At 53.8% G+C, this 23,629-nt stretch overlaps 1 protein-coding gene across 2 annotated transcripts; it reads right to left on the bottom strand.

Moving 5' to 3' along the window:
• Window positions 1-72: 72 nt before the first annotated feature.
• Window positions 73-23,629, bottom strand: CTDSP2 (CTD small phosphatase 2). Of its 2 annotated transcripts, XM_059184779.1 has the most exons (8): window positions 23,057-23,624; window positions 9,265-9,413; window positions 7,678-7,716; window positions 7,159-7,260; window positions 6,550-6,606; window positions 4,496-4,588; window positions 4,167-4,352; window positions 73-3,969 (listed from the first exon to the last, which is right to left on the bottom strand). In XM_059184779.1, exons 1-8 carry the CDS (start codon window positions 23,118-23,120, stop codon window positions 3,844-3,846), a joined length of 816 nt encoding a protein of 271 aa, XP_059040762.1. In that variant the 5' UTR covers window positions 23,121-23,624; the 3' UTR covers window positions 73-3,843. The 2 variants fall into 2 exon arrangements, with proteins under 2 accessions (XP_059040762.1, XP_059040764.1); XM_059184781.1 differs by lacking the exon at window positions 7,159-7,260 and having other exon boundaries at window positions 23,057-23,629.

Genomic DNA, 23,629 nt, shown 5'->3' with positions numbered 1-23,629 from the left:
GCCAGGGGTGGCAAGGGAAGAAACATGTGCTGGTGACTGCCCAAATGAACAACAGCAGGGACAGGAAGCAGCTCCCATTTCTGGATGGGTTTTTAAAACCCGCTTTTATTAATTAATTGTAAGTAATACAAATATTCCAAAAATATAAACAGACACTTAATGGCGTTCTACATTTCAAGTTTTGAATACAACAAATTTATCAAACCATGAATATGTAAGCAAGGTAGTCAGAGTCCCACAGCCCAGTCACAGTGGGAAGCAGATCCTCTGCCCTCCACATGGCATCTTGAGGGGGAAAGCAGCAGGATGTGGAATGTGTTGAACTTGGCATAACTATAAGCGAAGCTCATGGGGCCCAAAGAGGAGGGTCTGCTCCAGGGGCAGGACCTAGAGCAGGGCGTAGGACAGCAGGTCACCCCGCCTTCCCTCCTCTGCTTGAATGCAAGTAATTATTGGCATTAAAAAAAAAAAAAGACAAAACTAACCCCATTTTACAAAAAGTGGTTGAGGAATAGCAATGGTAACCAATAGAAGACCTGAAGGGAAAAAGGGGCTTACCTTCCACAGACACTTGGCCTGGCTGGCACATGGGATTTAGGACAGCCCTACATGGAGGGCTGCCCTCCTGAAGGAGGCCTCAAGAACAGGGCAGGGGCAGCAGATCTGAACAGGATCTGTCTCCCAGGGAACAACTGCCTTTATAGACTTCTCATGCTTTTAGCACAAAGATGCTTCTTGGCCACTGTTCACAGAGGTGAGCTGAAACACTTAACAAAATGGTCAAAATCTTTGGGAGGCAGGAGGGAACTAAACAGAAGGTCCTGGGTTAACTGAAGGCAAATTTACTCAACCTCTCTAGAGGAAAGGACCCACGGGCCTACAGAGCATCCCCTCTACAATGTGCAGAGTGGAAACTCTTCCCTTGACTGTTTCCAGACTGGTCCTGTGTCCAAAGCTCCCCCTATGAGAGGGACACGAACATCAGGCTTTTGATTTAGAAGCCCAATCAGAGAGACACACACACACTGTGTCCCTGAAGAGGCACCTTGAAGAACTGAAGCTGGCAGGTGGGCAGATTCTGGGTATGGCTCAAGTTGGGGCTGACCAGGCACAGTGGCCTACTGCCTCTTGAGGACAGCCTCCAACAGGAAGGGCTGACGGGAAGCCCCAGAACAGATTCTGGGCTAAACTGCTTCCCTCCCAATCTTGCCTTTCTCCCCCACAGAGGCTGGCTGATCCCTCTGAGGAGCGTTTGGCAATCATCACTCGCCCCTAACACACTGTGAAACTGGAAACCAGACAGTAAATAATGACTTCAGGCTGGCTCTGGTCCACATGGATGGACCCTGTTTAGGTTTATTTGGCCAAGTTCCTTCTCTGCCAGTAGCAGGAGAAGGGGGAAAGAGGGATATTCCTGCTGAGGACCTGCAGGTGGGCAGGGCAGGGTTCTGATGGGAACAAGGCCTAGAGAGCAGAGGTTTCATGCAGAAGCGGCAGGGACACCCCTCACCAAGATATCCTGGGCTGTAATCATGAGTCACACTTGGAGCATTTGGATGAGCCTGTTAGGAAAGGGGGGGGGGGGCACAGGCTCTTCCCTCACTGGGAAAAACATGGGAGACCCAAAGGAGGGCAGGAAGGGTCCTAAAACTGGATCGGCTTAGAGCTGCTTATTGCTTAGAAAAGTTTGGCTGGGCCCTGGTGGCAGATTTGGCCCAGAGGCTAACCCTCAGGGTGGGGCCTGGGAGAGAGGCCCCTTCCACAGTATTAGGATAAAGGCCCAGAGAGGGCCTTAGAATCAGAAAGTCCCATTTCCCCTCAGGAGGTCTCATTCCTGGCTAGCACCGGACCCCTCTTCCTTTACCTGTAGGACCTCAAGGGCACTGGGGAATGGTACTGGGGGAAATGACCACACGTTACCAGGGACTCTGTTCCACTTTTGTGACACCAGTAGGAAAAACATGGCCATACAACCTTGGGACAAGGAGGGGGGCTGATCCCAAATGCTTAGAGAATGATGCCAGTCAGCCCACTACCTCTCAGAAGACCAAGCTGCTGCCCCACCACCTGGCTGGCTCAAAACTGGCCAATTCCTCAGGCTGAACCCAGTGTGTGGACACTGAAAAGGATAATAGGGAAGAGTCCTGAGGGGGGGTGTCCTCAAATGCTTTGTGACCCCCTGCCTCCAGGGAAAGCAGAGATGGGGAGAGGAACTGCCTCCTGCCCCAGGAGGAGGGAGGGACGGAAGGAGGAAGGGAGAACAGGAGACAACCCCAGCCAGCCCCAGGGGAGGCCATAATTAAGGCAGTGATGCTGGGGTGGGGCTCCCTTTTGGGATACCCTTGTGCTCCCAATTACAGCAGCACTTCCCCTTCTCCATCCTCAGGAAACTTCCATTTTGTGGCAATTTTTAAAAGCATTCGCTACTAAGAAACTTGGAAAGCGAGAGACACGCAAAGCCGAGGTGTGTCAAGGGCTCGCTCACACCTGTCACAGGAGGCAGGAGGCATGCGCATTAGGGTAGCAAAGGAAATGAAGAGAATGAAGAAAATGCCCCTCTTCTTAGCTAGGGAAAGCAGGAATGCCTCTGAGGCCCTGGAGCAAAAAAGCAACAGCACAGGAGGGACTGAGACAGAAGCAGAGAGTGAGAGGCACAGGCCAGGGGGGGGAGGGGGGAGAAGGACACAGGAAACAGCCCTGCCTGAGAAGCAGGGCGGGCGTGGGCTCCAAGCGACCCTCCCAGACTTTGGAATAGAAGTCCTCACACCAGCACCAGCAGAGAATCCCTGAAGAGCAGACTTAGGGACATGGTCCCATGCTCAGCTGATCTACAAGCCAAGGGGACACACACGTTCATGGTTTGGGGGGTTTTCCTCCTCCCTGCACCCCCAGGGCCTCCCACATTCATCTCGGGCCCAGGACTGCAGCTTTGTCAGAAACAAAACAGGCCCAACACTCCCATGTTTAGAAAGAGAATTTTAAAAGAGAGTCAAAAGAACGGAAACCTTATTTGTCTCTTCCAGGCCAGGGAGAAGACCTCCTTCCCCAAAGGTTCAAGACTATGGCTAGGCGATGAGGAAGGCAGGCCCAGCACCCAAGCCTTGGGGAGACACAGAAAGGGTCCATGCCAGGCACTTGGCTGGAGGCATGTGCAGCCCTCAGACCACAGGACTTGATGGATGCTGGGGCTACTGGTTCTGGAAACAAGCTTTTCTTTCCAGAAATGTTGTCGTTCTGTCTGCAGTAGCTGGCTGGAGAAAAGTATCAGAAAGGCGTGTGCCTGGGATACCTGAAGGCAGCCTCTGATTCGCCCTTTCTCCTTGGCATGAGCCTTCTAACACCAAGGAAAGGCCATGAGTTTGGCAACAGCCTTCAACAGTCTTCATCCCTACCGAGCACGGGGGCTCTCAGGGTGACTGGAGAGGAGGCAGACTAACCTGGGGAGTCTTGATCTTTCAGTTTTTCCCTTAACCTGAACATGTATCGTGGGGCCACAGTTCAGGGTGAGACACAGAGACACAGAGACACATAGACACAGAGACCAGACACACACACACACACACACACACACACACACACACACACACTCTCTCTCTCTCTCTCTCTCTCTCTCTCTCTCTCTCACACTTGGGAACCCAACTCAGGGAGCAGGCAGCTCTGGGAGTCGTCGGTCTGCTATGTGCCCACTTGGCACCTTATCCTGTCCTAAAGCCCTTTCCAGTCACTTCTCCTCCAGGCCCCACTTGGTGAGATGCTTCAGCTTCTGCTCCGTCAGGCTGATCATAAAGGCACAGTGTAGGAAAGTCCCCTACTGGGATGGCCACTGTTTGGAAGCAGGGAAGGCTAAGGGGCCCGCAACTGCCCAAGGCTGGTGTAGACATCCTCTGCTCCACTCAATTCCTCAAAGATCGGGATCAGGTTCAGCAGCTCAGTGTCTGCCATGTCATCAAACCAAGACTGCACGGGCACCTGGGATGGGGAAAAGGCAGCGTTAGTCTCCCGACCGCCAGTTCTTCCCTCCCTGGCCCCAGCCTGAGGAGGCTAGCTAGGAGCAGCTGGGTGGTACACTCCTCTGGAAAAGCCCAGGTTTCCACTGCCCTGCCCCTCCCTCGCACTGGGGTAGACACTCCCCAGTCCCTGCATGTGGGTGTGTCTGGACCACTCACCGCATTCTCCGGGTGGAAGATGTAAGAGGCGGGCGAGTTGTCTAGGATGAGGGTTTTCCTCAGGTCCCTTCCCAGGCGGCTGAGGTCCTTGACATAGCAGCCCTGGTGGAACACACAGGATTCCCGGAACAGGCGGGCCCGGAACACGCCACACCGGTCCAGCAGATCCGTCACGGGGTCGGCATACTAGCAGCAGAGAAGATGCTTTTGTCCAGATGCAGTCCTGGCTCCCCTTGGGGCTGCCCACGGACCAGAAAGGAGCTGCTAGATGCCCCCGCACCCATGCAGCCACCACAGGTGCTCTTGCCCCCCCCCCCCCCCCCAGGTACCTTGGCTAGGCTGGCAGTGAAGAGCACACATTCAAAGAGTTCCCCCATTCGTCTCAGGAACTCATCCACGTAAGGCCTCTTGAGCACATACACCTGAGGAAAAGCCGAGAAGCCTGTTGGAGGCATCCCCGTTGCTGGGGAAGTATGCAGCATGGGTCACTGTCCCCATTTCCATAAAGAATGGCCAACTGGATCACACCTCACTCTGTCGGGTCCCTACACCCTGGAAACCTTCTGCCCCACAGACTGCTACCCCCTCCTCACAAGGCTTCTATGGGCTTGGCAGCCCACCCATGACCCTGCTAAGGCAAAAACGCATAAGCCTATGTCCCAGAAGCATCTTGGTTTCAGGCGGCGAACCATCAGCTGCCTCCAGAAACAAGTAATCAAGAATAGGCCTCACAGACGGAAACAGCCTATCCTGGATTACTTGAATCCAGCCACAGCCTCTGTGGGAGCTTCCTGTCCTTGGCTCTGGCGGGACAGTGTCCAGGTCACCATCAGGCAAGGTTGCAGACACTCGTGAAACCTCTCTCCGTGACACAGTTCTTGGGAATGTGCCGGGGAGAAGTGACTCTTTCTCCTCAGGGACTGTGGGTCAGATACCCTGCGTGTCCTGCTCTCGTGCCCCACCATTTGCGCCTGGTCCAGCCGGCCACCCCTCACTCTCATGTCCACCTCTCACAGTCTTGCACATCTTGGCCTCAAAGGTTCGTCAACTACATGTCCCTCACCACTCCGCATCTAACTGCCTCCCCGCCTCCAGGATCTCCCCCTCTCAGCCAGCCTTGATGTTACAAGAAGCATTCCTTCGAAGCTTGTTATCCATGTCACTCCCTTCTCAACTGGCACAGGCCTGCCACGCCTCTCCCTACTTGGTGGTGGCCTGAACTGGCCACCAACTCACCAGATCCCTGGTGGCTCTGCAGCAGGACCCCTCTGCGCTGAGAAGCCACAGCTTGGCAACCGTGTAGGTGCCACTTCTTCAACCTCGAACAAGTCCCTCCCTCTTCCTGGTTGTTCATCCAGCTTGGCATCCCCTCCCTGCTCTCTGCTGAAAACCCGCCTTCCGGAGGTAGCCGCCCAATTTTAATCTCAGCCCTTTCTCATGAGTTTATTGTACAGATCTGCCTGTCTGAAAATACGCCTTCTTCTCTCTGCAGGCTCTCTGCATCTCCATGACCTCAGATGGATATAAAGCTCAGCTGGGCAGACGCTGGGCAGTCCAGAGCCAACCCTGGTTCCGAGCAGGGGCTGTGCTGGGCCTGATGTCACCTCAGATGGAAGGGCCGGTGGTGTTGGGGACAAAAGCTTCAAAGGGACACAGGACAGTGGTGACTCCCCAGAGAAGCCTCAGGTAAGTCTTCTATCCCACCGGGCCATACGGACAGTTTCAGGGCTAACAAGGCCTTGTTCCTGATGGTTCTGCCTCTCAGGCCGGCTGGCAGGCCTTCTGGGCAAGTGTTCAGAGTAACTGCTTTTTCACTACTAACACTGCACGAGCCCGGACTGAGCAGGTTATGCAGGGTCAGAGGCTGGGCTTGCTTGGATTTAAGTGCTCTCTGACAGCATTTACTGGGGCGAAATCCAGGGTGGGGACCTCAGGGAAGGGATGTCATGGAGGACGAGATGCCTGGGCAGGGGAGGAAGAAATCCACTTGCTAGACGGGAGTCAGTGGGCATGGGGAGGAGATAAAAGGGAGAGCCCTGGCTTCCTTGCCTGTAAGGGGCAGACAACCAGCTCTTCAGGATTAGAGAAGACGCCACTTAACAGCACTGGCTACCTTGGCTGGGAGATGGTGTTCAGTAAATAGCACCTATTACTCATATTGAGAAATATTTAATTTTAAACAGCTTGGCTGCAAAGCAAAAAAAGTTGACAGCTAGAGGGTGATGAGAGGCTGAACCGTTTCAAAGATCAGAAAGCCCAGAGTGTGAGAGGTAGCAAGAAAGGAGGGGCTGAAGTTGCAGGAGAGGGCCCCGTGATGGTGCGCATCAGAAGGGCGGAGGAGCCCGAGGCCTCTGGGCCGGCTGCGGCCTGGCAGGCAGCTCACCTGGTGAGTGGTCCCCTCAATCTCTACAGGCACTATGAAGTCAGCGTTGTTGATTGGCTGGAAAGCAGAAAAGTTAATGAGGTCAGCACAAGGGGAAGGAGACAAGAAACCTCTGCCACAGCTGCTGCACTATCCCATGGGAGAGCTGGGGAAGGACGGAGTGCAGACACTCCAGGAAGCTGCTCCTACCACCCCATTAAGGGGCACAATAGCTTCTCCTAGTTTTCCCTACTTACCACCACCCCAATTCTTCAGGCACTGAAGCTGAGACAGCTTCAGTGCCTGAGTTAACAGACCTGACAGAATGGAGGGAGGCCAGGTGCTGGGCTGAATCCAACCCTCTCACAGGCCTGTCCTGTCTAGAGCCCTGGTGGGATTCCGGGCTATGTGACTAGGGGCAGATGAAGACTGTGGGCAGTGACCAGGGGGAGCAGGGATTCCTACTCCACGTTCTTCAGTGTGGCCTCTTGAGCATCTGTGATGCCAGTATGGCCAAAATGCCAGAGGCCCCCAGCCTGCCCTCAGCTTTAGGCTGCCCCCTAGCACCTGCAGTCAGGCACACAAGACAGCCAGAGTGGCGTGTAGGAAGAACTCCAAATGGGGAACTACCTTAAAGGAGCTATGCACAAGTGTTTCATCCAAGTCAATGACCACGCAGATCCTTCCTTGATCTTCCTCTGTCACCTCTGGGAGCAGACAGGTCCCCGGGATCTGAAACCAGAGCCAGATGGCTGAGGTCTGCCACCAAGAAAGCCCAAGTGTTCTTCTCAGCAGAATTCTGAGAAGTACTGGGGTCATCGCAAGACACAGAAGACCCTCAACTTCAACCCAGAAGAGGTGCCCTTTGAAGGCCAAGAGATAGAGAAAGAGAGTTGGCTCCTCAGCTCCAGCCTCCCATTGGACTATGAAATGATCTGAACATTGAGATGCAGGCTAGGGCTGGTGTGGGATGGAGGTCAGCTATCTCCCCATAACCTAACACCTTGTAACGAGTGGGCCCTCTGCAATCTCTGGGACAAATGGCTTCCATAGGCAGTGGCACTAGCCAGGCACTGAGGAATGAGGGTGTCACCCGATGTGATCACAGGTCTGGGGCCTCTGAACATGTCCCCTATCCAATTCACCTACCTGATAAAACTGGTACTGGAGACAGTGGAGCAGATCCGACTGTGGGAGAAAAGGAGGCAGTCAGTGCCCACCAGCCAACGCCATCCCAGCTCAAGCCCACAGCTTCTGCCTCAGGCCCAGACCCTGGGAAGGTTCTGGCATAAAACGGTGACTTTTTTAGAGTAAGCTCTAAACCCAATGTGGGGCTTGAACTCATGACCCTGAGATTAAAGGTCTCATGCTCTACTGACTGAGCCAGCCAGAAACCCAAAAGTGACTTTTCCTAAGAGCTGGACAGGAAAGGGGAAAGGCCAGAGCTGCCTTTCGACATCAGATGTGATGAAGGATGGAGGCGGCCGTATCTCTCTGTTCTCAGCTGCCACTGCCTCTGAGCTGGAGTAGCAGGAACTCCAGTTGCTGATGCCGGGACACGGAATTGGAGGCAGAACCCAAATCGGAACTCCCCCCTGTGGTGTGTTTTCTAGACACTGTTGTGGGTGGGTGGGTGGGGTACACCGTGTGGGGAGGGCAGCAGAGCCCCTATAAAACATCAGGTATGCCAATGTGAACCTACACTATGAGTCCGAAAACATGAGGGGAAGTGGAGTACAGAGAGGTCAGAAAGCTTCCCCGGCCTTCTGCCAGTAATAAAAATGTTAGGGTTGTAAAAAGTGATATGTGTTCTTAATAGAAACCCTGAAGAAAAATGAAAATCTTAACGTTGGCATTTTAGTGTATTTCAAGTCTGTTTTAGCAGTTCCCCTCCATAATATGTAATTTCACATTCTGCTTTTCAACCTAATGTTGCAACTCATTATTTTTCCGTGTTATCATGAACTTTGTAAAAGTCAATTGCTAAGGAATACTGTTACATTGCACTTTATTTACCAATTCCCCCACTGGCTAACACGCTGATGCACATATCTTCAGCCTGATTTTGAGAGAGAAAAACAGCTAGACGTTGGTGTTCCTGAAAGAAGTAACCAACGGCATTGGGGGCAGATGGGGTTTTGGTCTGGGCTGTCCCCACCCTTGAAATGCCAGACACACCTTCTGCTCTTTGTGAGGCTCAAAGACATTTCCCAATACCCGCCCCCCACCCCAGGACAGGTGAGAGAGCTAGAAAAGGATATCGAGAGTGTGGCAGAATTTCAATTCCTTGCTTCCCAGGGAGTCAAGTAACTTGGAAGACAAGCTTTGTATGGTACATGGCCACAGAACTTGGGAGATCCAACTCTATTTATTAGCCAAAAACTCTTCGGGGGCTACACACACCCTCTGGATCTCAGTTTCCAGGTGCGTAAGTGGGAATACTGATGAACTTCCGGATCACATGAGACAATATACACCAAACGCCTTGCATGTTCCTGGCACCTGGAAGGGTCTGGAGTGCAGGGGCCCTCAGAAACTACAGGGAGAGTCACACAGCCTGTATCACAACGAGAGCCAAGAGAAAGGAGATGGCCTGTCTGGGAGTGACAGAGAGGGGCCTCTGAGCCAGAGATCTCTGAGACTTCAGGGCAGATTACCTTGCCCACATGCCACAGTTGCAGGGGCCCCCACGAGTAGCCCCCTCTTGCTGGCACCACACCACCCTCCTCTAGCTACCTTAGCAATGGTGTTGGCTTCCTCCTTGTACGCAGAGAGCTCAGTGGACGAGCTTGACTGGCCAACATGCTGGGCGCGAAAACAGCAGAAAAAGGCCTTGAAGATGTTCCGTCCACGAGGTTTCTTAGGAGAGGACTTGGAGACCAGGCCTAGAGCAGAGGGAATGATGAGGCATTAGCTACAGGGTCACTGTGGCCACAAGCACCCTGTACCCACCTCCCTCCAAGCTGTAAACCCCAGCAGGGCCCCAGAGCATGGGCCAGGCCAGTCACCAAGTACAGTCCACAGTGGAGGGTGCGGCTTTAGTCCAGCATCTCTCTAGAGCAGAAATAGCAGGAATCACCACTCTCTGGTTTGGGAAATGATATGCAGAGAAGCTGGCCTTCCTTTCATGGCAGGGGACAGGCACTCGAGCAGAGGCACCCAAAGATGGGAGCCAGACACAGAATCCAGGGGTCCCATCACTCTGGTAGCACGCCAAAGGTCCCCTCAATAGTAAAAGTTACCAAGGCCAACCCCCAGTTCCTGACCAGCCCTAGTTGGTTCTCTTCTTTGCAGAAGAACTAGCTGCTCCAGACAAGGGAGACACTTAGACCCTTTTGGGGCTAAGTGTGGGGCCGTGGGTCTGTGCTGGGTCAGTGTCCCCAGAGGCCAGGTCAGCAGCAGCAGCAGCAGCAGAACAGCCCAGGCTGCAGCCAACAGATGAGAAAACAGACAGCTGCAGCCCAAGGAAGAAGCTACACTCTCTCTCCACTCCCCCAGAGCGCTATCCTTCCTACTCTCTCCCCTCACAGGCAGGAGGCCTAACCTGTACACCACAGGAACACCAAACCCTAGGGAAACACACCTGGTGTTGGGTTTTAGACCGATGGCCCGGCTTCTAGACTGTAGGGGCTCATTCCTACCTTGGTAATTCAGGCTCCGGAAATACTAAGCCGTTTGAATAGGAGGCTTGGTGAGGCAGCCCCAGAAAAGCCAAACTGATACAAACAGCCATGGCCATTATGGGATCAACCAGAAATGGACTTCAGAGTATCTTTAAGTGCCTTTTGCTTTTACAGGAACTGTTCTGGCAACTGTGGAGCAAGTGTAGGCAGAAATGATGGGGACTGTGGCCAGGAGGTGGCGCCACGCAACTGCAGCCCAAATGGTCCCCAGCCCCGGTCTCAGCCTGGGTGGGAGGGACCTGAGGTTTTAACCCGCCCACTTCACCGTACAATGCAGGCTAACAGCGCAGAAAATAGAAAATAAATCTGGAAACACCTGTCACTGTGGGGGTTAAAAAGGCAAACAATGTGGCACTAAGGACGACTTGCCTTGAGTTGTTCCCTTTAGGAAGGGAAGGGGAAGACAATGTGGTGGGACCCACCCAGAACCAAGGCAGGGCTCAGTCCTCAGAGCCCAGAGGTCCTTGCAAAGAGGTGAGGAGAGGGTCATTTAATAGCCAAGTGCGGGCTGCCTGTGCTCCTGGAGTGGAGGAGAGAAAATCAAGGGATGTACCGGGGCCCCCTCATCCCCTGGCAAGGTCCCTGTATCAAAGAGACACACCTCAGAGCAGAGCCGAGTACCTAAAGAGCAGGATGAGAAAGGCTCCTTGGACTTTTCCTGACTTTTAATAATCTAGGCAGCAACCAAAGGCAAAGGATGGCTTCTCCACCTGCCTTCATGGCCCACCTTCAATTCCGAGACCGGGCACGCAGGCAGACGCTGACACAAAGCTCCAAGACCAAAGCTGAACCATCACCCTTCCTTTGGTTTATGGTTTCTTCACACAGAACCACAATCAGAGGCTTAACCCAGGCCTGGAGCCTTTTTAAAAAGGCCATACAGCCCAGGCCTTTCCTGAAGAGAGGCCGTCAAGAACGCACTCAGCATCTTAGTGACAGACGCTGTGAAGGCTAAGTAATCCTGAGAGGCAGGGGGGTGAAAGGGGCAGCTGGCTGGGGCCAAAGAGAGGCCTCGCTGGTGCCCACTGCGGGAGGCCCAACAGGCAGACGCACTTCAGCCTCAGACACAGAGCCTGGCGGGGTGGGGGTAGGGGTTCCTCAGCTTGGTTTGGACTCAGCAGGGGATGAGGTCTTCTCAAAAACACAATGCAACCAGGCAGCCCCTGGCCTCAGAGACCACAAATGCCTTGACCTTGGGGGCAGGTGCTCTGAGCAGAGCACAGAGCTGTGGCGCCTGTGGAGGGTGCCCCAAGCCCATGGCAGCAAGGTCAATACTCCACATGTCCCTCTGTTGGGGCCCCACTGCCCTCAATCCTTCTCCAGGCTCTCTGTCCTCCTTGTCCTTATGAACACTGTCTCTGAGAATCCATCACAGCCTCTTCAGCCTCCCCTCAACATGGCTGCCTCCTGACGGGGCCTCCAATGGCCTTGGCTGAGTACATTCCCCCGCTTCTGGCCCTGTGTACAGCAGGTGCTCAGTGACTGTCACTGGCGGAGTGAATGACTCTGAGAACTCCAGGGCCCTGTCACCTGTACAGAGCCAGGACCTGTGGAAGCCTTCACTGGTGTGCAACAGCCCAGAAGAGGCAGAAACAACAAAAAAAAGCATCCTTTAAGGTATGACAGGAAGGTGGGCACTGAAGGAGCTGAGCCCCTATGGGAAGCCACTTAGTCTTTCTGGGCCTCAGTCATGTTTATTGGGAATGTTTACTGAGATGCTGTGCCAACTCTGACACCATTACCTCATTTAATCCTTAGTACAGACCCAACTGTAGGCACGAATTCCCCATTTAATAGAAAGGAAACTGAAGCAGAAAGGTCATACCGCTAGAGATCACACAGGGAGAAGGACAGCAGAGGCAGGATTTGAAGCTAGACCTGCCTTAACCCAGGGCCAGAGTTCTTACCCACTCCTCACCCTGACGGGCTCAGGGGTATCACGTGCATTATCCCTACAACACCAGCGAGGTGGTGGGGCCCTCTCAGTCTCTTAGAAGGTTTGTTCCACTACTCTCTAGGGTAGGATGGTAAAGGATTAGTCTGGGGCCCAGCCCCCTTCTTAGCTGCTCCCTTGGGCAGACCGTGAAAGGTTGCAAGGAGTGAACAGTACAAGGCTCTGGGATTCCATTGCAGGGCTTGCTTCACCCCCATTCCAGCCCTGCACCTGCTTTGACTGACAGATACCTCTGGGAAATCAAGAGGACAATGGGGGAAGGAGAGGGGGAGGGGCTGGAGACAGGAGGTTTGGCCCCAAACCTGCTTTGTTCAGTGAGTGGGTTTAAGGGTGAGGGGGAACACTCATCAGAGTGGGATCTGAAGCCTGTGTCAGAGAGCCTTTCAAAGGTCCCCTTTAAGCCAGCACTCAGTATTGTGTCCCTGACAGCCAGGGGCAGGCCACCCCTAACCCCTCTGCATGGGACAGCGAGGGGACCTGTCCCCCCTCACAGACAGGAACACCAGGCACAAGAGGATTTACAGGCCCTTGGGGATTTCGCTGTACACGGTTTCCCATCCAGAGAGGGCAGGATTCCAATGGGTGCCATGCAGCCCTATGACCAGCTGCTCTCTCTCCTTCACCCTTCCTGCTCCCCACGCTCTGTGGAAGCCCTCCTCCTCTCCTGGCCAGCTGCTGAGGCACACCTGCTCTCTCTGCTCCAAACATCTGGTACGGGCTCAGTGTCAGAGAGCAGCACAGACCTAATGACAGGAACTCTGGCTTAAGGAGAAAGTGAGCAGGTGGCTGAAGACAAGGAAGCCGGGCCTCACCTCCAGTTCACTACTGCAAGCCTTCCCACCAAGCCAGGGGGTGAAGATGAGGTGGGACGTGGGACATACCCCTTGCTCTGAGGGTCACCTGGGCTGGGGGCTAGACTCTGCCGTGACTGACTGTGACACACAGCCTCTTTGAGCCTTGGTCTCTGCATCCATGACCTGGGACAACACCAAGACCTCTCCTGAATGGAGAGAAACAAAACTTGCTGTGCAGACTCTAAGGTTCAGTGCTGTGCTCGTTTGAATTATCTAAGGGGTGATGACCACCACTGAGCAACACCGGACCTCGCTGCAAGAGCCCTGCAATTGGACACTGGGGGCCCTCCTGCCCCGGGAGATGTGAGGAAGGTGTCAAAGGAACTCTGATCATGAGCAGGTTTCAAAAAGTCAAAACAACCCCTATACCTACTTCTAAACCCACTAGGAAAGTTGCTCTCCAGCTTGCAAACACCATGGCTGATATTCTTCAAGAACAGGAAAGCAAGTGAGGCTGTTCCACCTGAGATGAACAGTGCCCTCTCCCCTTCTGTCGATCACTGCTGCCACCAAGAAGCACTAGATGAGGACGGTATTTGCTTCCATCACGCAGAAACTTGTGTGTGTACAGGTCTGCTGCGCACGCGCAACACCCCACCCCCCAACACACACGGAGACTGGCTTTGCCAGGACAACACTATTTTTAACCTTCTTCTGAAGGTCAGGTTCAGATATCACTGTTGCCAACAACACAGCTTCACATCCCAGTGAAGGAACTCCTCACACATCCGCCTGGGAGCCGGCAGAAGGCAAGCTCTCAGGCAATTGGATTTTAACAAGCCCATTCACGTAGAAGGATGCTTTCTTGATTCCCTCAGAAGTACTTCCTTCCCCACCATTTCTCATCCCCCCATAGCAAAGGATTTAGTCTGGCTATCATTGTAAAATGGCCTCTCTCAGGGGCCTCCCTCCCCTTAGCAATTGGAGGAAGGAGAGTATTTGGAGCATTTCCGGCCCTTCTTGGCCAGCTGCCTGGGCCCTGCAGCCAAGACACGTCTGATTGGGGCTCCCCACAGAGAGGAGTCCTCCCAGGTCCACAGCAAGGGGCATCTGGCACTTGGCTAAGGATAGCCCTGAAGCGCCAGGTGGACGGAAGGGCTCCTTGTAATTCTCTCCCTCTGCCCTTGGACCACCAGGTGAGTCGGCAGGAGTACAAGAGGCTGAGAGATGCCTAGACATCCTCCCCACAGAAGAGATTGGAAACAATGGGAAGGGTATACCAGTTCCCACAATGCCCAACTGCTGACACTGTTCTCTTCAGGTGACAAGGCAGACAGGTCCTCAATCAGCTCAGCACCAGCTCCCAAAATTCCCCAAACACAGCTGTGAATCTGACCACACAGACCTTTAAAAGTAGTTCTAGCCATGCTGTTTAGCTCACACCAGCACATTCTATACTGGGGCCCTTCCTGTGGCTGGCATCCAGGCTGTTTTACTCGAGGGGTGTTCTGACAGTCCTCCTCTGGGCCGGAGGGCTCCTTGCATCTGCCTTTCTTCTAAGACAGAAGGTTTTTTCTCAGTCCTGGGTCTTAAATGCAGCCTGTATCGGTGTGTGTGCGTGTGTTTGTGTGCACACGTGTGTGTTACAGGTCACTAGCTACCTGTCTCCTGCCCCTTCCCTGTCCCCTCAGCAATCTGGTCACTGATCTCAACACATGGCTTCAATTTCAGGGATGTTCCCTTGAGAAGGACTGGTTTGGGAGCAGGAGATTCCTGGCAACTTCTAAAACATGATCGAGATACTTTATCCATCAGCCTTTATATAAGTTATTGTCAAAACACCCTCCTAGGTCACTCTAACATACTTTAAAATCCTACTTCAGGACACCTGGTGGCATAGTCAGGTAAGTGACAGACTTGGTTTCAGCTCAGGTCGTGATCTCATGGTTCTGAGATCAAGCCACCCCATCGGCCCCATGATCAGCATGGAGTCAGCTTGTAATTCTCTCCCTCTGCCCCTCCTGCTCGTGCTCTAATAAATAAATAAATCTTAAAAAGAAAAAAAAAACCAAAAAACAAAATAATACTTCAAAAACATGCTGGGGTGGGGGCAGGGCTCCTAGAAGGAGCAACAGGTCCTGGACTTGGGATGGAGGGGCCGTTTCCTCACACAAGTGTTAGCAGCAGGCTTGGCCCCCAGCCCCACGCCAGAGGGCTCTCAGTAGATGTTAGGAAGTGATTGATGGCCCACAGTGGCAGCTGAGACAGACCGGAGAAGCCAAAGGGCTGGATCCTGTTCCTGTGTCTGCCGGAGGCCTTGCCCCACACATGCCAGCGACGGCAGAGCTGTCCTTGTTGGGGACTGGAAACCACACCTGCCCACCTCCCCGGGAGGAAGTGCTGAGCAGGCCCCTGCTAGAGGCTGGGAGGCTAAGGGAAACCTGCAGGCAGGACACAAACAAACACCTTCTCGGTGGCTGTTTTGGCCATGCTTTAGCTGTCTGGCTGACTCCTGGAATGCCCGATTTGGTGGAAATCATGAAGAATCCAGTGCCTCTTTGTCCTCCAGCTCTGTAAGCCTGCTTTTGGGGACACATGCATGAGTAAGATGCAGATGAGGCAGTGGAGGCACAGGACAAAGGGACCCTCAACCACCTCTCCTCCAACCAGCGAACAATATAGTGGTCACACAGAGTGCCATGGACTTGGATTTAAATCTGGCTCTGCCACATGTAAGGTATGGTCTTGGGTATCAGTCTCTTCATCTGTAAAATGGGAAAACTAACATTACCTATTCTGCAGAGCTGTGAGATTTACAGGGACCTCAGGGTATGTCCTGGCTCTGGTGTCAACTGCTAGTCATTAAGGACAAGGTACTGTCATAACCTAATCTCAGTCTCAATCTCAAAATGTTCCACTGGAGGAGACCACAGAGATTATCTTCTCATTCCGGAGGTCACACAGAGGTAGTGGCAGGGCCAAGCCTGGGAACAGGCCTTTTCTGGAACTCCACAAACCAATCACAGTGTGTCTCTGTCACACACACACACTTTCTCCCTCTCCCTCACTCACGGAGGTTGGCCAACCAGCTCCTTCTTCTTCTAGTGGCTGGCCTCTGCAGAAGGAGTGAAGGAGTCTGCCAGAGAGTCTGTCCTACCTCCATGGAAACTCGCCTGCTCTGGCCACACCCTTCAGTTGCTCCGGGGACCAGCCAACCGGTACCAGTGTGTCAGCTTAAGAAAGTACCCAGGCAGAAGTCAAGCAACCCAGCGCTTCCCCCATTTCAGCGTCTCCAACAGCTCTGTGGTCTCACCTGAGGCACAACCTCTCTGAGGTTCAGTTTCCTCACAGGTCAATGGGAAAAGGTCTACTTGACAGGGTCCCTTACAAGGTGGCTCCAGGTTACTTTAAAAAGTGGGGATGCACAATGCAAATGAGAGGCCATGCAGTTCACGGTTAGGACCGGACCCTGGAGTCGGAGTCCTGGCTGACACTAACCAGCCATGTAGCCTTGGATGAGGTGCTTTGGCTCTTAGTTTTGCTCATTTGTGAAGTACAGCTTAACTTCTACCTCACAGGTCAGTGTGAGGATTAAGTAAGATACTAGATATAAAATGCTAGGAACACTCCCTGGCCCATGGTAAATGCTCTATAGTCTGTGATCATTACTGGGTGAGAATCATTATTCTATCCGTTCACACTCAGAAAACTTTAGGACTCCCCTTTAGGAGCCACAAGATCTTTAATAAACAGCAAAACTGGATCCCTCCAGGGGACTCTTTCTGCTCAGGGCTAAGTAGGCAGTTGGGGCCACTGCTGTGTTTACCTGGCTCTTCTCCAGGGACACTTGTCAGAATCATAGGGAGCATTTGGAACACACACATGCCCAGCCCACCTGCTCACGCTCTGATTCGGCAGGATCCAGGTGGGGTCTTTATTTTTAGTAAGTGTCACAGGAGATCCTGATGTGTGTCCCTGGCTGAGGGCCAATGCCTAAAGGTTGCCAGTGGTCCTTGACTAACCCTTCCAGGACTGGAGAGTGCTTCAGCCAGTGTCCCCTGGGTCCCTTTCCCCACCATATCTCACTGGCTCAGTGTTTCTGCATGTCCTGGAGGACTTGTACCCGAGGGTCTGGTTTTCCTTTCTAGGAGTACTTGCTCTATCACTGAATCAAAACCCAAGCCTGCTGTCTCTTCTAACAGGCCCCTGTTCCTGTGAAGGAGGGGCCCCAGCCCCATTTTGCTACAGAAACAGAAGAGCTGGGAACTACCACACTGAGAAGGCATTTCCACAAGCCTGTGTTAGGCGATTTGGACCTTCCCATGAATCTGCTTGGCTCTCACTGGGAATGGGGCCACACTTGTTCCTTGAGAACAGTGTGGGTGGGGAAGAGCAAATTCTACAGGATGCAAAAGCTATTCATATGTCAAGAGATTAAGAAAAAAAGGTATAGAATAAAATGAGAGTAAGAGCAAGTCTGATTTTTAGGGGGCAGAGGGGGAGGATCAAGAGCATCTGGACAGGGAAAGGAAATGTCAGGAAGTCTATTTAGAGATCAGGTTCAAGGATAACCCCTAGAAGAGCTGACCCATAAAACAAGACATACACAGCTCCTGCCTAGAGGGAAGCTGGGTGCTCCCTGGAGTACCCATTCTGTTACAACAGACCTAGGGCAGGCACACAAACCTGAAGGGGCTGGGCACTTTGCTAGACAAAGAAACCCTGTTCTAGTTGGCCTCTGGTCCAGAGCGCCTTCCAGTTCTAAGTCCATTTCTCCACTTTGATTTCTAGCTCCTTCATAAGAGTTACATGTTAACGAGTTCATCTATATCCCAGTTGGGAACCATGCCTCCATTTCAGAAGAGGGAGGGGATCATGTCAGGGCCACACCCAGTCCCGTGACCCCAAGAGGAGTGAGTTAATTCTGTGCTTTGCAAGCAGGCTGGCCTGAGACAGGGCAAAAAACAATTTTCTTGCTGCTTTTGTGCTTTCTCAGTGTTGTACTCCAAAACCAAGGCAGCAAAGACACAGCTTAAGAACATCTATTTCTTTTCAAAACCCCAGCTTTTTATTTCTCTCTTTATTACCAGAATTCCCTAAAAGAAATGTGAATCTCACTGGGTCCATTAACTCTCAAAGCAAACGCAGCCGGGGCCAGAACACAGCACACAGTTGTCTCAAGCGTTCACGATAACCATTTCTGAGAGGCTGAGTACTGCTCAGAAGGTTTAGACTCCAGAGACTCTTCCCAGGAGGTGCATGGCCCCCCTGGCCTCCTCCCACCCCCAGATGCCCAGGCGCCAGGCAGAGCGGCAAATGCCCCAAGGCACAGGCTGCTCCCGTTAGTGCAGATAAAATCCCATCCCAAGTCACATGGGCACAAAGACAGGGTCTGTGCAGCAACAGTGTTTGTGAGGCTCGGAGGCTGATCCTTCCAGAAGGCCCAAGCCCCCACATCAGTGTCCCCTCTGACCCCAGCCACCTGTCTTTAACAAAAAAGCCAACATGATCCCGTGCAGTTGCACCGTGTCCTTTGGGGAAAGGAGAAGGAACTAACAGAGCGTGGTCCAGCCCTGTAAAAAAGAAGGGCATTAACCTCTCTCAATCACCTCCTAAGTATGAGGCATTGTGGAGGTGTAAATATCAATATTTCTATTTTACAAAGAAGTCACTCCAAACACTAACGTGATTTGTCAAGTCTCACTGTGAATAGGAAAAGTAGGGATGTGCATCCGGGTCTGAAGCAACTAACTGCTCCTGGAGCAGTTCTCTGAAACAACAAGGAACACTTTAACTGCTGCCCGGCCTGGCCCTCCAGCCCTTCCCACTTCACCCAATCAAACACCAAACTTCCCAAGATGGGAATAGAAGACACTAGCCTAAATTACCCAAAAGCTGGCTGGAAGAAGGCCCAGGAGGAAGAGGAAGGGATATACATCTGTACATACATATGTACACATTTACATGCCATCCTTCCTCCCTGCACCCCCAACCCCATCCACTGCTGTGATTTAATTCTCCACGGAAAGGCAGCAATGCACCCTGGCTAGAGGTGTGACTTTGACAGCAGTCACCATTTTGACAAAGTCCATGACCATAATGGATGTGGATGTCCCCACGGAGGATGCAATGGCCTCTCCACTGCCAGCTTCTATAAGGCCTCGACGGCTGAGAAGGGAGGAGACAGAACACCAGCCCCTGTGCCCGCTCTGAGGGGCTTTTCCTGGCCCTTCCAAAGTCATGCTCCACTGGAAACCCACAGGAAGGAGCAGAAGCTCCAGCTCCCAGCTTGGGAGGACAGAAACCCACCAACTTTGTTGCTCAGTTAGCAGCACTCTCCTAGGGGCTTCCAGAGGGAGCAAACCCAGCCTCTAAGTCACCACAACAGGTGACTTCCAAGATGGAGGAAGCATCTCCAAAGCAGACTTGGGGGGAGCCTCAGAGCCACAAAGAGGTCAAGGCTGAGCTGGGGCAGGGAGAGGAGAGGAGAGTGACGAGGAGGGCAGGAAGAGTCGGCGGCACACGTGCACCCCGGGCCCACATAAAGCCAACCAAGGAGGAAAGCTCCGGTAACACCTGTTCCTATAACTACAAGGAAAGGTGTTTGAGCTTTTCCACGAGAAAATAAGGCAGAATATATTCCTTATGGGGAGAAAGCCGAGAGCTGGAAAAACCTCACTGGCATCCTCACTCTTATGGAGGGAGGGTCAGCTACTGGCACCTGCGCAGTTTCTCAAGTGAGAAGACAACTCACCACACCACCATCTCTCACTGAGAGGGTCACTAGGTCTCCTGAAAAAAGAAAAAGGTCCCGACTACCCCACAGGACCCATGGGTCCCAACAAACTCCAAAAGAGACTGCCTCCACCCTCTCATCTCACTCTGGCTTGATCTCATTTTTTTGGCTTTCCCCCATCTAACTCCAAAGCCCAGGGCATAACCTCCCAGTAGTGGGGCTACACCCTCATACGGGGCTGTAATAAATGGCCATTCTCTGGCCAAACTGATATCAACTTTTCTTTTCGACTTCTGATGTTACACACAACCCTGTCCCCACTGCATCAGGAAGCCATTTCACCCATCTGTCTGGGAAGATGATCCAATTTTGGTCCTTTTATCATCAATGCTTTCAGTAACTTTGTTCTATTTCCTTTACTGTAATTACTTTTGAATCATCAACACACCCAGCCAGCCTTAAGGCTCCAAGAACTGAATGCTAAAGAGGAAAAACAACAAAAAAACACGTACAAAAAACCCAAAACCCAAAACAAAACAAAAAAAACCCCAACAACCCCGTAATGGCAAACAACTTCACTAAAAAGCCACCCAAACTGGGAACAATTTTTTTTTTTTCTAGAAACTGACTTATTAATAACCTGTATTGGGCGCCTAGGTGGCTCAGAGGGTTAAAGCCTCTGCCTTCAGCTCAGGTCATGATCCCTGGGTCCTGGGATCGAGCCCCACATCAGGCTCTCTGCTCAGCGGGAAGCCTGCTTCCCCCTCTCTCTCTGCCTGCCTCTCTGCCTACTTGTGATCTCTGTCTGTCGAATAAATAAATAAAATCTTTATAAAAAAAAAAAAAAAAAAATAACCTGTATCACACCCCTTCCCCTTTTTCCAGAGGGAGGCAGGGCAGAGATGGGATGCTGGGGAGATGGGAGGGGACAGCAAGGAATTCCTAAAGGATATCATTAAAACATCTATTCCCCACCCCCGCTTAAAAGAGGGAAAAAAAAAAAAGATGCAGGATTTGTAAATAATGAGAGACTCAGAAAGTTGGCTTGCTAGTTGCTGGGTGCCCAAGCAGCCTAGGAAAATAGTATGTCTTCTCCGGAATGCAGTCAAATTACATGGAGAGAAAGAGAGAGCGCCATGGCTCCTGGCTTGAGAATTCAGATTCCTCCAGGGATAAGTCTGAAGGACAAACCACACACAAAAAAGAAAACAAAAAGCGTTAACTCCAAGAAAATCCAACCAACTTCAGCAACTGAACACTGTCAAGAAGCCAGCTGCTCTGCTTCCTGCTGTCATCTCTTCTGTTCCCTGCCACTGGCCCTGGTGGCTGAAGCTTGCAACTCTGATACGTAAGCCGCCCCTTCAGCAGTCCTGCTCCCTCTCACTCCCGGTGTGTTTCCCTCACCAGGAAGGCACCCTCCAGAGCCTCTGCAAGAGCAGGACTAGAGAAGGGAAGCACAGGGCGGTTCTTCCCACTCGTCATTACAAGGGACCCCTATGGAATCCTTCCACACCCAAATCTCTTCATCACTTCTGGCTACCTCCTGGAGTCCTTTCCTGGGATGAGACTGCGAACAGGCAGGAGCTAAGTTCTCAACACAGAAAGCCTCCCCTCTTCAGGCCTCAGCACAGCTGGGCAGCCAGCAGAGGGGAAGTGGGTGGCCCATGGGGTCACACAGCCTTCTTAGTGATGCAGCCAGAAGCACAGGGCACAGGGAGCAGGGGCTTTGGGGGGCTTGGGATCCTATCAGGCAAAGCTAGCTCTCTCCCTCCTCAAGGCACGCTTATTTAAGGAAGGACCCTCAATGCAGGAAGCATACATTGCTCCTCCACCCCATTCCACTCCAGGAATTAGGGAAAGGCGGACACCAGCAGCTCAGCTTGCCCCTAGGCAAGTTGGGGGAGTTAGTAGGGAAATGCAAACCCCAGGAATAAGTGACCTGCTGAGTAATGTTTCCAAACAGGGTAATGTGGCCAACACTGAAGACCCACAGCTGGCCCCCCACCGGGGTCTAGGCCTCAATATGTTCAAGTGCAGTAGTGGCCCTGCATGTCCTATTCTGGGTGGTCGAGGGAAGGGCAGGAATGCTTCCTATTTGGTACGCAGAGCGTGCTCTCTCCAGGAGCAGGGGGGCCAGGTAGCCCCAGCCCGGGGAAGTTCTCCAGGAAAAAAAAAAAAAAAAAAACCCAGAAGACAAAAACCAAAACAGATAAACAAACAAAAACACGAAAAAACCCGACCTAGTCCTTACTCCCCGAGGAAATTCTGTCCGCTATTTTAAACACATTCCTCAAGCCTCGAGGAGGAACGTGGGGGAGGGGGAAAAAGAGTTTGGGGCTTCGAGTGACCAAACTAAGAGATTCCACCCTCGGGCCGCTAGACCTTTCCCCGCCCTCGGCAAAGGCCTCGGCCTAACCCCGCTCCGGTTCCCAAGACCACCCCAGGGTGGGCCCGCGACCCCCTTGCGTTTCCACCTGACCCTCAGGAAGGCGGGGGCCGCGAACTGCTGCCCACGGAGAACTCGCACTTTTTCGCTGCGCGATTCAGAAACACGCCGGGTCTGATGCCATTCGGCGAATTATGTAACCAGGGACACCGCTCCCGGGCTAAACAAACGCGGCTCTGTGTGTGCAGCCGCGGCCCCGGGGAAGCGCACCGGGGCAGGGAGGGGCTGCGGCCGGGCCTCGGGGTCCGGCTCGGAGGATCAGAGAACGCGGCAGGAGGCAGCCGGGCCGGAGCGACGAGCCGCCGAGGTCCCCGGCCCAGCGCAGGGCCTCGCGCGGGCCAGTTGGGTCCCCCAGGCTCGGCCCCTCCCCCACCGCGGCCGCCCCCGCCTCCAGGAGGTGAACTTGGTCCCAAGTCGCGCAGGACCGCCGTCACCGCCCGCGGCCAGAGCGACCTCGGGCTTGAGGGGGGCGCTGGGAAGTGCTGGACTCCAGTTCGGGCTCCATTCCAGCTCGGGACCCCTCCGTCCCTCTCCCCACGGCCCTGGGGCGGCTGCGCGCCGTCGTGTGGGAAAGTGACGACCCCACCTCCCAACTCAGGAGGAAGACCCACGCGGGTGACCCGCTCTTCGAGCGCTACTCCTCAGTCTCTCCGTACGGAGGGAGGGTGTGCAGGACAGGGTGACAGCTGCGCGATGACGCCCCTCCCCCTCGGGCGCCAGGAGCCCGGGCCCCGCGCAGCCCCAACGGGGGTCTGAGTGCGGACAGAGACGCGGGGGCGGATGGAACAGGGAGTCGGGTCGGAATCGCCGGCTCTGATCCCCGGGAGGTCAGGGACCCGGACTCGGGTTCCGGGCTGTGCTAGCCCCCCACCCGGCCGGGGGCGACGCAAAGTTTTGGGAAGTTGCTGCCCCTACCTTGCTTGGTGAGCACCAGGGCGTCTTCCCTCCGCGCCTGGGTGATGATGGAGCCGTGTTCCATCTAACAATCCCACGGGCCCGGGCTGGCTGGGCGGGAGGACCGGCGGGCGCGCAGGCTGGGCTGGGCTGGGGGGCCTGGGCGGGGGCCCGCTCCGGCTCCGGCTCCGGCTCCCAAGACTCGGACTCCCACAGCTGTTCACATCCCTGCTCTCGTTTCCTCCCTGGGCCGGGAAGGGAGGCGGCCTATACGGAGGGCAGGCGGCCCGGGCAGCGGCTCCCCCGGGTGCCCCCGGCCCCGATCCCCCGGCAGCAGCTCCGGGCTCCTCAGTTTGGGTCCAACATGGAGAATCCGGAGCGAAAACAAGAGGAGGAAATGGGACACGGGGCGGTTTCCAGGCTCCCCCCTCCCCTCCGTACTCCGGATAAACAACCCGCGGCTGCAGCGCCCACCCCCGCGCGCCTCCCGGCTCCGGACCCGGCCTCTCCACGGCCCGCCAGCCCCTCCCTCTCCAGAGCACCTTCCTAGGCCCCAGGACCCTCCACCCGTGAGCCGCCGGGGCTGCGGAACAT

Source organism: Mustela lutreola, chromosome 8 (genome assembly GCF_030435805.1).
Source record: "Mustela lutreola isolate mMusLut2 chromosome 8, mMusLut2.pri, whole genome shotgun sequence".
Taxonomy (NCBI): domain Eukaryota; kingdom Metazoa; phylum Chordata; class Mammalia; order Carnivora; family Mustelidae; genus Mustela; species Mustela lutreola.
This window is presented reverse-complemented; position numbering and strand designations above follow the sequence as displayed.

Bases quoted from the DNA above. Each gene is read 5' to 3' on its own strand.
- CTDSP2 (XM_059184779.1), bottom strand. From the start codon at position 23,120: ATGGAACACGGCTCCATCATCACCCAGGCGCGGAGGGAAGACGCCCTG. The intron at 7,717-9,264 runs GTAGCTAGAGGA...TTTCTCCCACAG, and splicing joins AAGCCAACACCATTGCTAAG to TCGGATCTGCTCCACTGTCT. The intron at 4,353-4,495 runs GTACCTGGGGGG...CTCTGCTGCTAG, and splicing joins TCACTGCCAGCCTAGCCAAG to TATGCCGACCCCGTGACGGA.